The sequence below is a fragment of the Lepidochelys kempii genome, chromosome 4 (genome assembly GCF_965140265.1).
Source record: "Lepidochelys kempii isolate rLepKem1 chromosome 4, rLepKem1.hap2, whole genome shotgun sequence".
Taxonomy (NCBI): Eukaryota; Metazoa; Chordata; order Testudines; family Cheloniidae; genus Lepidochelys; species Lepidochelys kempii.
Genome location: NC_133259.1, coordinates 50,268,208 through 50,282,795, shown reverse-complemented (window position 1 = coordinate 50,282,795; position 14,588 = coordinate 50,268,208). Strand labels below are relative to the sequence as shown.

General features: G+C 39.7%; 1 protein-coding gene and 1 long non-coding RNA gene across 10 annotated transcripts in view; both read left to right on the top strand.

Moving 5' to 3' along the window:
- ELF2 (E74 like ETS transcription factor 2) overlaps positions 1-14,588 on the top strand; it is a 63,505-nt gene that overhangs the window by 13,027 nt on the left and 35,890 nt on the right. For all 9 annotated transcript variants that reach the window (XM_073341142.1, XM_073341137.1, XM_073341143.1 and 6 more), the window contains one exon: positions 102-267. In XM_073341142.1, coding sequence (XP_073197243.1) covers positions 102-267 — 166 coding nt within the window. The remainder of the gene's footprint in view (positions 1-101; positions 268-14,588) is intronic.
- On the top strand, positions 4,601-6,026 carry LOC140910396 (uncharacterized). The gene is made up of 2 exons (XR_012158567.1): positions 4,601-5,054; positions 5,268-6,026. It is a non-coding gene; the product is annotated as an uncharacterized lncRNA (long non-coding RNA).

Sequence of the window (14,588 nt, the reverse complement as noted above, 5' to 3'; positions counted from 1 at the left end):
TATTCCACAAAATATATAAAAAAAAAAACAATAGAAAAGAAGGTGAAAGCATTAGTTTAGATTTGGTGGTTCAATATTTAAGACTTTTTCTCTCCCTATAGGAAAATAAGCCCGTCTCTGAATACCCAGCAGTGATTGTGGAACCAGTTCCTAGTGCGAGACTAGAGCAGGGTTATGCCGCTCAAGTCCTGGTTTATGATGATGAAACTTACCTGATGCAAGATGTAGCAGAGGAACAAGAAATTGAGACTGAAACTGTGGAAACAGGTAGACTTTTTTTTTTTTTTAAATGTTTTTAATGAACTTTTCTTCTCCCTCTCCTCCCATGAGTTCAGGGCGAGCACTCCCAGAAGAATGTGACTTTATATTCACCCACAAGAAGAGATCCTGACCTGGGGTCCTATGCAGTTCCCATTAAAGTCAATAGAAGTCTTTCCATTAACTTAAGAGGGAATAAACTTAGGACCCTGATGTTAAAGTAGTTCAGTAAAAGCAGAGTTACTTATACCCAGATGTGCAAAGATATTTACTCACTAACTTCCAGTGAAATCTGTAGGCGTTAGATACATAAATACCTTTTGAGAATCTGGGCCTTAGTTCCCTCAGGCAACTGCTCCAAAGGGCGCATCAGCCCATTAAAATGCATATAGGCCAATGATTGTAACTTGATGTTAATATTTACACTAACTAGCTTCCTCAACATTTAATTCATGTAATTAAGTCAAGACATACAAGTTTAACAAAGTTATGTAAAGAAAATCTGTTAAGTATTGTTGTCATTTAATCTTTTCTGTTAGGCATATTACACATCCAATGTTAAGGTAAGTGTAGGTACTACTTTCAGAATACTGGTGTGCAGGGCCTGGGAAACTTGCTGCAGTGGAAGAAGGGTAAACCAAAGGTGGTAACCTGTAAGAGTAACTAGTGAGATGCAGTAAGCTGTAACCTTGGGAATGTTTTTGTGCAGGGGATAGGATTTGGGGCTTTGAGTGGAAAATAGCTGCTTGCAGGAGTTGGTGACCGGTATTGTGTACAAAACTGAATGATAAAGCAGGCATCTAAATGATAAACATAATACATTAAATAACAAGGAAAGCACTTGTTAGACGACAGCAGCAGTTAGTCTATAATACTAATTTAAAGAGTAGAAGAAAGAGTACATGTTGGCTTCCCAAGGATCATGTGATTAAGTTATGCTGATGTACTTGAACCAGGAGTACAAATATTGTGGTTTGACTTTTCACACTAGACATAAAACTTCAGGTATTATAAATTGACAGAATAATTTAGCCGGAGCAGACTTCAAATAACTTAATGTTTCAAATGTATTTCTTACTAATGTGTGGAAATTATTTAAACTTCTCAAAGAAGACTGCTCAGTGATATGTTGACCATTAAATATACAGTAGTTCTTTGGATAAAATTAAACATAATGCTGTAGGAGTAAAGTTTAACAGAAATCACTTGTACAGCTTTGGAATCCACTGTATAATGAACTTGTTTTGTCATCTTACTAGTCAACTGTGGGTGTTGGTACTAGAGGATAGAAAATCAATATTTAAAATTCATACAGGCTTTAAAATTAAACATTGCATTAAGTTCACATTTCATTATACAACTGCACTACTGAATATTATATACAGCTTGTCTGTAAGTATTTCTGTAGTACTCACTGTGGTATCTGAGTGCCTAATGTAATCAGTGGGCTAGATTCCAACCCACTGCAATTCATTGACTTCTGTAGGGTAACACAGGATGTAAATAGCACAGAATATCCTAAAAGCTCTGAACCACTTCGAAACTAATCTATTCACAAGCATATAATTAAAACACAAATTCCTTGTTTTCAGTGATATGGGACAATCTCCTTTTTACCAAATATAATGGGTTGGTTAAGGGTAAGGTTTACACAATGGACTTGTAACGTTGAGAGAGAATTTGAAGTTTATACCTTGTGTACCATGTAGTGAAGAATGGTTACAAGACAGAGGCTACAGGCATCAGATCTGCTTGTGTGGACCCTCGTGTCTGTCAGTGCAGCGCCAGTTGTACTATCACAGCCTGTGGTGTGGGCTTATTCTAGCAAAAAGTCATCAAGGACTGTGCTTTTGATGAATTTGAAGAATGTGATTCAAATAAGTACTGACTCGACTAAACAAAGCATAAGAATGGAAATCCGTAGTACTTAACTGTCAGTTAATGCTAGCAGTACGGGTTGGGTTTGTTTGTTTGTTTTATTTTGGTCATACCAAGTTTCTTTAAACATCAGATACTAATTCTTATTGAGGATTCCATCCATGACCAGCATAAATCATCAGGGTATTAAAAAAAACAACAACCAAAAAGGCATCTTCATTTTTTTAAAAGGGACATGGATTTCATACTCTTGAAAAATTTAAGAACAGCTCAAATGACATTTTTCTGAACATTCCAGAAATATCCACCAGTTGACTGAGAGTAGAAAAATTTCAGCCCTCAGGAACACCATAAGAAAGTAGCTGAGGGTTAAATTTTATGCACACATGGCATTTCCACTGAAGTCAGTGGGTGCTTTATGTAAGCTTCCAAAGCCAGAACATAGGGCTTAGATTGACTTAACTTATATTTACCATAGATGTGATGCCACTCTAGTGGAGGAACCTGGGAGCCTACAATCCAATTTCTTTAGACTCACAGGGTATGGCTTTGCTGCCACTGAGAGCATGCCTCCCAGTTCAGATAGATTGACACAAGCTAGCTCTGCTTGAGCTATTGCGCTTAAAAACAGCAGCGTAGACATTGCAGTACGTGCTTTAGCCACCCAGGTATGCTATTTTTAGCACACTGGTTCAAATAGATCTAGCGCAGGGGTTGGCAACCTTTCAGAAGTGGTGTGCCGAGTCTTCATTTATTCACTCTAATTTAAGGTTTCGCGGGCCAGTACTACATTTTAACGTTTTTAGAAGGTCTCTCTCTATAAGTCTATACATTATATAACTAAACTATTGTTGTATGTAAAGTAAACAAGGTTTTTAAAATGTTTAAGAAGCTTCTTTTAAAATTAAATTAAAATGCAGATCTTATCAGTTTAGTGCAGTGGTTCTTAACCTCGGGTGCACGCACCCCCTGTGGGTGGTGCGAGATGCCCTTTCTGGGGGTGTGAGACATGCAAGATTTTTTTTTTTTTTTTTTGAAGGTAAATCATCAAAAACACAAATTAAGCACAGGCACATAAGTACAACTACTTTTGTGTCATCAAATCTATGTATTTATTAACATTATACATTTTTTTAACGATTACTGTAATATACAAAGTTTTTAAGTTTTCAAGTTTTTAAGCTAATTGTAGTGTAATTTTTGATAAGGTCTGCAGAGCGCTGGGCTGGCTGCCGGTACCCCAAGCCAGCAGGAGGGCTGAGCAGGGCCGGAGGCCTGGACCCCGGTTGGCAGGGGGCCAGGTGGCTGGAACCCCAGACCAGCAGCGAGGTGAGCAGGGCCGGCAGACAGAACCCGAGACCAGCGGCAGTGGCTCAGCCCGCTGATGGTCTGGGGTTCTGTCCACCGGCTCCTGCCAGCCGGGGTCCTGGCCGCTGGCCTTACTCAGTCTGCTGCCGGCCTGGGGTTCCGTTCACCCAGGCCAGCAATGGGCTGAGCGGAGCCGGCAGCTGGCACCACAGCTGGCAGCAGCGTACCAGTAAAAATTGGCTCGCGTGCCGCAGGTTGTCGACCCCTGATCTAGCGTGTCTCTCCACCCTTGGCTGGTAGGCACACTCCCAGCTGCAGTGTAGACATTGCTGTCTTAAAGTTTTGTTAAAATGCAGTGGTGGTTACTGTTAAACTGTATACCCTTCAGCAAAACCTTTGCAGTTAACCCTTAGTAGGAGCAGAAGGTGTTTCCATTTAAGAAAATGTAGCCACACTCTCTGAAATAAAGTTTACCTAAATCTCTTTGCTGATTGTACATATATTTTGAATGTTGATAATTATATGGCTATTACTAAGTCTGAGACTTAATAACAGTAGAACACCCAAACTTAATTTACCATTCTTGCATTGCTGAAGTAGGTTTATATTCATGTAACATCACTAAATTTCTTTTGGTATACTGGATGCTTGGTAAAATGCCACACTGTTATGACAGTCCTAAGTAAAGATAAAACACTAAAATAATGCTATTTCAAAAATACAACAACAGAAAATCTCTGGGAATACTTCAGGAAAGTTGCTTTATTATTTTGTTGAACCTTGTTTGATCATGCTAACATGAACATATTGTCAGCACTGATTTGTTTGCTACTGCATGTTGAGTCTTCAGAAACCGTGTCAGGTTGTGTTTAAAATACCTTTTGCTGTGCAGTAAACTAAATAAGCTATTTTGAAAAATATTGCTCTAATGAATAAAGAAAATGTTTATTCTCAAAGTCCTTTTCAAAGACTAGGTAAACTAAGAACATATTGACAGGTTTCAGAGTAACAGCAATGTTAGTCTGTATTCGCAAAAAGAAAAGGCGTACTTGTGGCACCTTAGAGACTAACCAATTTATTTGAGCATAAGCTTTCGTGAGCTACAGATGAAGTGAGCTGTAGCTCACGAAAACTTATGCTCAGATAAATTGGTTAGTCTCTAAGGTGCCACAAGTACTCCTTTTCTTTTTAAGAATATATTGATACTTAATATGTATCGTGTTTCAGGTAATTCAAGACAAAAATTTACTAATCAGTTGTATGCATGCAGTTTTTTTGTTTTTTGTTTCTTGTTTTTAAATGTGCGAAAATAAGCGAGTACAGGTTTGAGATTTTACAGAACAATCAGATCACAATCAAGAGGAAACCCAACTTTTTTTTTAAAGAGAAGTTGAGATTTCATTTGACTTCATTGTGAACTATGACAACTCCTTTTTGCTTTTGGCATTCCATCAGAAATCCTCCTTGTGGCAAAAAGTGAATGTTTTAATTTTAAAAATATTGTTGCCATGGGAAGTAGAAGATCTACCTGAAAAACTGGGATCTGCAAAGGAGCCGCTTCAAGATTACCATGTGATCAAAAATATTGAGCTAGAAAGACAACGATGCTGGTATGTTTGTTTATAATTTATTTAGAAATTAAGTTAGATAGGAAGATTAGTTATTTAAAGTTATCATATAGATGCTCATGGTTATCCTTAAAAAGTGTGGGGGGAATAGTAAACAGTGGAGTAAAGCTTAGAACTCCCCATCCCTTTATACAATATAATACATTAAACTGTTTATTTTAAAACAAATTCTCTCTCTCTCTCTCTCTCTCACAGATGAAATTTCAGATTACTACATACACTACTACTGCTGTGGGAACCAATTCTGTACATCCACTTCAAGTCTTTAATTGTTTTTACCTGTTTGTGTTCCTAGACCTTTTTCCATTTTAATTAAAAATGCTACTTTTGACCTTTCTGACTCTGAGTCTCCAAGCAGTATTACAGTGGTCTGGATATGTCTGCATTAGTTTTGATACATTGTATGCTTAGCACTGAACATTAAATTAGGTTTAAACCTTGTAGTTGGATTAGAATTGATTTTTTGGGGGAGGGGGAAGAAGAGGAGGAGACAAGATAAAACAGTACATTATCCTCCATTCTGTCCAGACATTTGATTAAGCTGTGTTACTAGCAAGACTCTAATGTGGACATCTGGCCTACATTTTCAGGAAACATTTGCTTCCTTAACCCTTTAGAATTAGTGGTTGAGATGTATCCCATTGACAGAATTCAGACAGAGTAGGAAAATACTGTTTCCTGGAATTGACTGAGAATAGTTTAAAAAATATAAACCGAGTGTTGCTTGTTGTGGAAGATCTAAGCGCTGATGAGGCTGTCCAGTTGTTAGCTCTACAAAATTGCTTAAGCACTCAGCTCTTTCGAGCAAAGTTAATATCAGTTACTACCCTTTCATCAGGGAGCAAAAATGTAGTACTTTACAAAACTTTTTCTATTTATCTAAAAACTTTGGCTAAAAGATGGTGTATCTATTTTAATGAATAAATCAAACTTTTATTATGTTTTAACGTAAAAGGGGATTAAGAACTAATTTTTGAAACTTGAATTTAAAAAAATATGTTTTGAACACTTAATGCTGCAGCAGCACTGGCCTAAGTTCCCATTTTCCCAAACTGCACATCATATGTATATACTAGGGCTGTCGATTAATCACAGTTAACTCACGTGATTAACTCAAAAAAATTAATTGTAACTAATCGCACTGTTAAACAATAGAATACCAATTGAAATTTATTAAATATTTTTGGATGTTTTTCTACATTTTCAATTATTGATTTCTTTTACAACACAAATACAAAATGTACAGTAGTCACTTTATATTTTTTTATTACAAATATTTCCACTGTAAAAATGATAAACAAGAGAAATAGTATTTTTCAATTCACCTCATACAAGTACTGTAGTGCAATCTTTTTATTGTGAAAGTGCAACTTAAAAATGTAGATTTTTGTTGTTGTTACATAATTTGCACTCGAACAAAACAAAATGTAAAACTTTAGAGCCTACAAGTCCACTCAGTCCTACTTCTTGTTCAGCCAATTGCTAAGACAAACAAGTTTGTTTACATTTACGGGAGATACTGCTGCCTGCTTCTTATTTACACTGTCACCTGAAAGTGAGAACAGGTGTTTGCATGGCACTTTTATAGCCAGCATTGCAAGGTATTTAAGTGCCAGATACGAATGTTTAGCATATGCCCCTTCATGCTTTGGCCACCATTTCAGAGGACATGCTTCTATGTTGATGATGCTCGTTAAAAAAATAATGCATTAATTAAATTTGTGACTGAACTCATTGGGGGAGAATTGTATGTCTCCTGCTCTGTTTTACCCACATTCTGCCACATATTTCATGTTATAGCAGTCTCTGATGATGACCCAACACATGTTTGTTTTAAGAACACTTTCACTGCAGATTTGACAAAACACAAAGAAGGTTCCAATATCAGATTTCTAAAGAAAGCTACAGCACTCAACCCAAGGTTTCAGAATCTGAAGTGCTGTCCAAAATCTGAAAGGGACGAGGTGTGGAGCATGCTTTCAGAAGTCTTAAAAGAGCAATACTCAGATGCGGAAACTACAGAACATGAACCACCAAAAAAGAAACTCAGCCTTCTATTGGTGGCATCTGACTTAGATGATGAAAATGAACATGCTTTGGTCTGCTCTGCTTTGTATCGTTATCAAGCAGAACCCATCATCAGCATGGATGCATGTCCTCTGGAATGGTGATTGAAGCATGAAGTGACATATGAATCTTTAGCGCATCTGGCACGTAAATATCTTGCAATGCCACTACAACAGTGCCATGCGAACACCTGTTCTCACTTTCAGGTGACGTAAATAAAAAGCAGGCAGCATTATCTCTTGCAAATTGTAAGCAAACTTGTTTGTCTGAGCGATTTGGCTGAAGTAGGACTGAGTGGACTTGTAGGCTCTAAAGTTTTACATTGTTTTATTTTTGAATGCAGTTATTTTTTGGTACATATTTCTACATTTGTAAGTTCAACTTTCATGATAAAGAGATTGCACTACAGTCCTTGTATTAGGTGAATTGAAAAATACTATTTTGTTTTTTTTACAGTGCAAATATTTGTAATAAAAAATAAATATAAAGTGAGCACTGTACAACTTTTATTCTGTTGTAACTGAAATCAATATATTTGAAAATATAGAAAACATCCAAAAATATGTAAGTATTGTTTAAAAGCGTGATTAATTGCAATTGATTTTTTTAATTGCTTAACAACCCTAGTATATACACAAGTTATTTAGAACATAAATTCTATCTCTATATCTACAAATAAGAAAATGGGGATTAAATTGTTAATTCTACACCTTCAGTTATACTAACCAAAGAGTGATGGATGCACTGGTGAATTCTCTTTTCTCAGTTCATAAACAGCAGGCATCCCTTAAAACTGAAATCTTTGATGCCATCTTCTGCCATGCAACTCCGGTGTGTTTCCTTCCTTGAGAAAATAACAAGCAATAGTCTAGTAAGACATTGGGTGCCATAGTTATATCTGCACCTTTTCATCTCTTTGAAGTGCACTTATAGGAGCAGTCCTGTAAGGGTTCTTTTTATCCCTTTTACAGGTCCGGGGTTTGTCTTTTGACCTGGCAACATGTGTCCGCAATGACTTGAAAAGCTAATTTCAGAAGTATTCAGGGATGGAAAATTAAACTGTGTGCCATTCTATGGCTGAGAATATGATTTCTTGTAGTCTTTTCTACCAGGTCTGTATAGGTTTTGAAATGCTAGACCTTAAATTCAGATAATTCTAACTTGGAAGATATCCCCTCAACTCCCAAATTGAATTCAAACTGCTATAGAAGAAATGGAAAAGCCTGAAACTCCTGCATTCAAATGTCTGTTTGTGATAGGACTACTCAAATCATGTTGTAAATTAAAATGGGAGTGAAAGGGAGCAACATAACGAATGTAACTTTTAGATCTTGTTTCTATGTCAGGAAGAAGCAGCCCCGACAGTTGTCCTTGTGGTACTTCACCATTGTTAAACAGTCAACTTTTGGAATCTAAAGCCTACAAGGATACTCTAAGGAAGCTTTTGGAATAGAACATAACATGTCTGCCTTAGAGCTCTCTGTTAATAGTTCCTCTTGCTGAGCAGCGTCTTCCTGTTCAAATAGTCTTTCTCCAGCATAGAACTGCAAAAATAGCATTGTGGGGCAGTCAAAGTTTGGGGCATAAGCTTGTTGTTTAAATACTGAAGACTCCACTTGGGATCTGAAAAGTCAAGTTATGTTCTTTCTGGTTCAGGCAGTGCTGCTACCTGTGTGTATTTAAAAAAAAATAAAATAAAATTCTGCAAGCCAAATTTTTACTATACCTATCCAATTTCATACTGTCTGTCCAAGTTGCATCCTATCCCTTGAGTCCCACAGTATTTCATAGGTGAACACACAGCAGCGTTTTTTCTTTATTTGGAACTTATTTAACAATTGATGCATGAGTCAGAATAAAATCCAGTTCACTATCAAAGCTTGGTGGGCTCTGCAGTACTAAATGGACTTAAATAGTTAAACAGTTTACTTTAATCACTAAAGTCAGTAGATCTATAAAAATACATTTTAAATAATCATATTTCAGAGTTGAGTTGCATTTTAAGGCCATGATTAATAGCAAGCTGCAGGATCACAGTAAAGGTTTACATAACTATAGGAAGCAGAGTACCTATTCAGATATTACAGTAATGGATAGGGTATAACAGCCTATTCTTGTTTTAGTTATTACAAGGAAATCTTATTTTATGGAGTTACAAGGGACAGTGATCCATTTCCTTTAAGGAGCTAGTTCTTGGAAAGCAAGAATCAAATTAAATTAATAGGCTGCTTGTTTAAAACAAGCAAAAGGAAGTATTTCTTCACACAACGTACAGTCAACCTGTGGAACTCTTTGCCAGATGTTGTAATGGTCAAGACTATAACAGAGTACAAAAAAGAACTAGATAAATTAATTGAGGATAGGTCCATCAATGGCTATTAGCCAGGATGGGCAGGGATGGTGTCCCTAGCCTCTGTTTGCCAGAAGCTGGGAATAGGCGATGGGATAGATCACTTGATTATCTGTTCTGCTAATTCCCTCTGAAGCACCTGGCATTGGCTGCGGTTGGAAGACAGGATACTGGGGTAGATGGACTTTGGGTCTGACCCAGTATGGCCATTCTTATGTAAGATAGCTGAACTGGTGCTTAAATGCAGTCTGTGAACCCTGTTTTCCCCTAGATCTAACTACATGAATACATTAGTGTTCTAAATGCTAACTGGACAAGTAGTGGAGAGAGAGTTTTGGTAAGCAGCCAGGCTGAGCTGAAATCACAGGGCTTTATCATGTGAAAGTTTTAGTCCATACCTGCTTGTGCCCCTACAAAGTCTTACTACATTGCATGATAATAGATGGGGCTATAATTTAGGCAGTGCATCTTCACAGTACTCTTCTATCTGAAGAGCTACTTTTCCTGTTTATGGATGACAGTATTCAGACACAGGATAATTGTATTCTCGTTGTGTAAGCACTACTTGCCACGTAACTTGCTGTAAATCCACCTTCCAGGAGCGGTCTGTTGTGGGTTCAAGCTTTAAAGTAGACATTTCTTCAAACTTGTAGTTTTGGCATAACTAGAATTTTACTTGTATGGACAGCGTATCAAACATGAAGTGTATCATTGGGCTGCTTCTGCTATATGCTCTGTACTGCTCTATTTACATGAGTATTGTTTCCCACATCTGCCCTGGATCTTTTCCTTCCACACAGGTGAGAAGGTGATGGCTCAGCTTCAGTAGAAAAAGGCTTAAAGCTAGAGGGACTTCTTTTACTAGAAGGCAGGGCTGGGCTGCTAGCTCCTAGAGCATACCTAGAGGCTCAGGGTGGCATTCAGAGCTGTCATCTGATGTTTGGTGGGCTGCTTGTATAAAAGTGGCCCTTAATCAAGAGGGCTGTACAGGTTTCTGGACCCAGCATAAGTGATGATTGTACAGGCATATAAAAACCACAAGGTCTCTACTTATTGGAAGAAAGATTATCTTGGTGAGATGATTTCCCAGCTTTCTACTACTCTGAAGTTCTTAAGAGTAAAATATTAATAATAATCTATTAATATACCTATAGCACATTGGGAATGTGAACTATTATTGACTTAGCTACTAAATAATTATTTCTTAAGAGTTGGTTATAGATGTGGACGTCACTAATTGAAGATGGAAGTTTCTGTAGGCATGCCCATTTTCCTGTTCTTCAGCTCAGAAAGGTTCATAGAGTTGAGTTTAGCAGCAGCATGTAAACAGGTTAGATTGTTTTCCTCCCTAATACATATCTGAAAATTGAAAAAACAAGGCATGTAGGCTTTCCTGGTGGAGTGAGTGAGACACTAGAGTATGCAATATAATCCTCCCCTGTTGAGGCCTGCATCTCAACAAGTGTTTTATGAAGGACCATGTGGCTGTATTGCAGGTTGCTTGCTAAGGGGATGTGTCCACCTCAAATGCCCCTAATACATAGATAATCTATGTGCAGAAGAGAATCTGTTTGCCTTGTGTGACTCATGTCATCCGATGGATGAACAAAAGGTCTTCAGTATCTAGATCCCTCACTGCCAGTATGCAAACTCTGATGGGCTAACTCTCCTAAATACTTTAGCGTTTGGATTTTATTTTATTTTTTTTTACTTTCTGTAAAAGGACAGAAAATATCATGTTGTCTCTATATAAATCTGTGGTACGCCCACATCTTGAATACTTATGCAGGTGTGATCACCCCCCTCTCAAAAAAGATATACTGGACTTTGAAAAGGTTCAGAAAAGTGCAACAAAAATTATTAGGGGTATGGAATTGCTTCCGGCTGAGGTGAGATTAATAAAACTGGGACTTTTCAGCTTGGAAAAGAAACAGCTAAGGGGAGATATGATTGAGGTCTATAAAATCATGACTGGTGTAGAGAAAGTAGATAAGGAAGTGTTGTTTACTACTTCTCATAACACAAGAACTAGGGGTCACCAAATGAAATTAATAGGCAGCAGGTTTAAAACAAATAAAAGGAAGTATTTTTTTACACAAAGCATAGTCAACCTGTGGAACTCCTTGTCAGAGGATGTTGTGAAGGCCAAGACCATAACAGGGTTCAAAGAAGAACTAGATAAATTCATGGAGGATAGGTCTATCAATGGCTATTTGCCAAGATGGGCAGGAATGGTGTCCCTAGCCTCTGTTTGCCAGAAGCTAAGAATGAGTAATAGGGGATGTATCACTTGATGATTACCTGTTCTGTTCATTCTCCCTGGAGCACCTGGCACTGGGCATTGTCGGAAGACAGGATACTGGGCTAGATGGACCTTTGGTCTGACCCAGTAGGGCCGGTCTTATGACTTTCTAGAGCTTTCTGGCTGATGTGACTGCTATATTTAAAAAACAAAAAAAACTTGATAGAAGGAATAGAGACCCCTTCTAAAAATGTTAAAGGAAGCCATAGGAGGACATTTACTCTACACATGATGGGGCCCTGTGTAGCTGGCAGATGTATGAAAGAAGCTGCTTTGAGCAAAACATACTGTCTTGATCAACGGTTCTTAACAGGGGGTCCATGAACCCTTTCTGGGGGACCATGGGCCCCCACAGCCAAAACCCAGAGCCTGAGCCCTAGCACTTCCCGTGGTGCTGAAGCTCCAATCCTAGGTATCCCCAGCGGGGCTGAATCCGGGAGCCCCAAGCCACAGTGCCCTCCATGGGGCAGAAGCCCTGAGCCCATGTGTAGAGTTGGGGGGCACAGGGACTGTTGCCCCCGCCCCCCAAAAAAACTACAGCACAAAGCATGGCAGTCCTGGGGCAGCTCCACACTTTTCCCGCCCCCTCCCCCCCGTTGTCTCCTGGCACACAGCCCCAGCCATCCCCCTCTTCCTGCACCCTGAGCTACCCTCTTGCCTGCACGCAGCCCCTAGCTATCCCTCTCCTTGAACTTTTTTCAAACTTTTTGGGGTGAGCCCCCCACCTTTTGAGTTATAATTTTTGGTTGTGCCCTCCCCCTCCCACCCCACCAGACAGGCAGGTAGCCTGCTGAGGTGAGTCAGGGAGAAGAAGTGGCACTCCCTCCCCAGATGCTCCTGTGCAGAGCTGGCCCCTGCCTACCCAAAATAGAAGTCTAACTATGCCTATGCCTGAGTCGTCCCTCCCCACAACCTGGTCAGGGCCTGGAATTCTTATAGCATGTTGTGGGGTGCCTCAGAAAGAAAAAGGTTGAGAACCCTTGGTCTAGATAAAGATTCCTTCTGAAAAGTCCCAGTGCACTGGATATAGTGCTTATACCCAGTTGGGTACTTTTTAAAGTCACAGTGAGACACTGTTGAAAAAACTTCAATATGTAGCATAATTTTGCTGATGTTGATAACTGCTCCCAGTACACACTGTTTCAGTTTCAGCTAGATTACAGTATAGTTTATAGGTGGACTCTTATCAGTAAACAAAGGATGGAAATTCTCTCAGTATTGCTTCTGTAGGTACTTCCTTTCATGTCAGGCAGTGGAAGGCTGGATTTTGCCACTAAGTAATCTGCTCTCTAGATATTAAAGAACACTTATTCAGTTTTTAGAGTAGAATCACACTACTTAAAGTCAAAATGCTTATTGATATAGGATCAAGGTGCCTACAGTTGCTAATCTGATATAAGTACAGCTCATTTGCTGAGGTTTAACCTGATTTGGTGGGAAGGGTTAAAATTTCCTAAGAAAGAGTCATGCCATTATTTGGTAGACAACTAGTAGCTAGACCTAACCGTGTTTGCACATGATCTTTCTCATAGAAAACTCAATGCACAGTGGCTGCCTTTCATTTGTCTAAATGAAGACCTGGAGTTTGCCTAGGACAAGACCTGGAACTTTTCACAATTCCTAGAGGGAAGGTTATAAAGCTGTTGGAGTCTTCCAGTTGTAAGACTAATGGAAGCTAGCAACCTCTGTATCTATGGTCTCTCTCAGTAATCAGAATCTTAAGTAGATGCTGTGATTGAATTATTGTCAGGTGGAGGAATTCTACATGCAGTGGGAGAAATGCTATACCTTGGCACATCTTCTATCAACAAGTCTTAGAGATGGACTTCACAGAGCTAGCTGGTCCAGAAAAAATATTTCTGCCAAATCTGAATGAGTAACTCATTGTATTTATGAAGTGTGAGACTACAGTGAATTATAATATAATCCCAGTTCTCTTGAAATAATCAACTGTTGTGGCTGAGTTAAAGGTGAAGGTAAACAGAGTTTAGCAGTTAGGCTAGAGTTGAGGGACAGCTTAATTTTTTTTAATACATCCATGGCAGTAGCTAAGGCTCATCCAGAATTTGTTTGTGGAACTGAATCTCAACCTAATTTACCAATCTCTTGCAAAGTTTCTTTGTTAAACTACTTTGGAGTGGACACAGGCAACAACGCAGTGCTGGAAGAATGCATTTTAGCCTGCGGCTGACTTTCATAGGTCTTCCTGATTCTGGTCTGCGGACGTTTGGGAAGCCTTTCATGATCTCCAACTCCTCAGGGCCCGAGGCGCTTGTGCTCCAGGAGGAATGGGGAGACAGAGCCTGGACACCTAATGGCACGAAGCTCCCTCCCTTTCATATAAAGGCTAGACTCCTCGGAGGAAGGTGCGTTGCATGAGCAAAGCCGCCTCGCTGACAGCACGGCTGAGGAGCCTACTGCCATTCTGCGCGATCCTTCCTGTCGGCCCCGGACTCGCTTCTCTCCGCACAGGGACCCGCCGTTGGCCCTCCTCCGGGCTGGCTCTCGCCTGCCGAGCAGGTGCCACCTCGCTGGCAGCGGGGACGTTTGAAGACAGTTGTCGCTCACCTGCCTGCTCCCGATTGAGCTGAGAAGGGCGGAGAGGATGCTCCGCAGTGCAATGGGCACGAGCCTCCGCTACCCACAGTCCGCAGACACCCAAGGCAGGGCCGCCGCGTTAGTGCGGAGTCCTGCCTACTGCACAGGGGCAACGGCGAGCTGTGCAGGGCTCCTCCGCTGCGACTGCAGCGTTAGTAAAGGGAATGCTGGGACCTGCCCCGGGCTGCCGGAGCCTGTC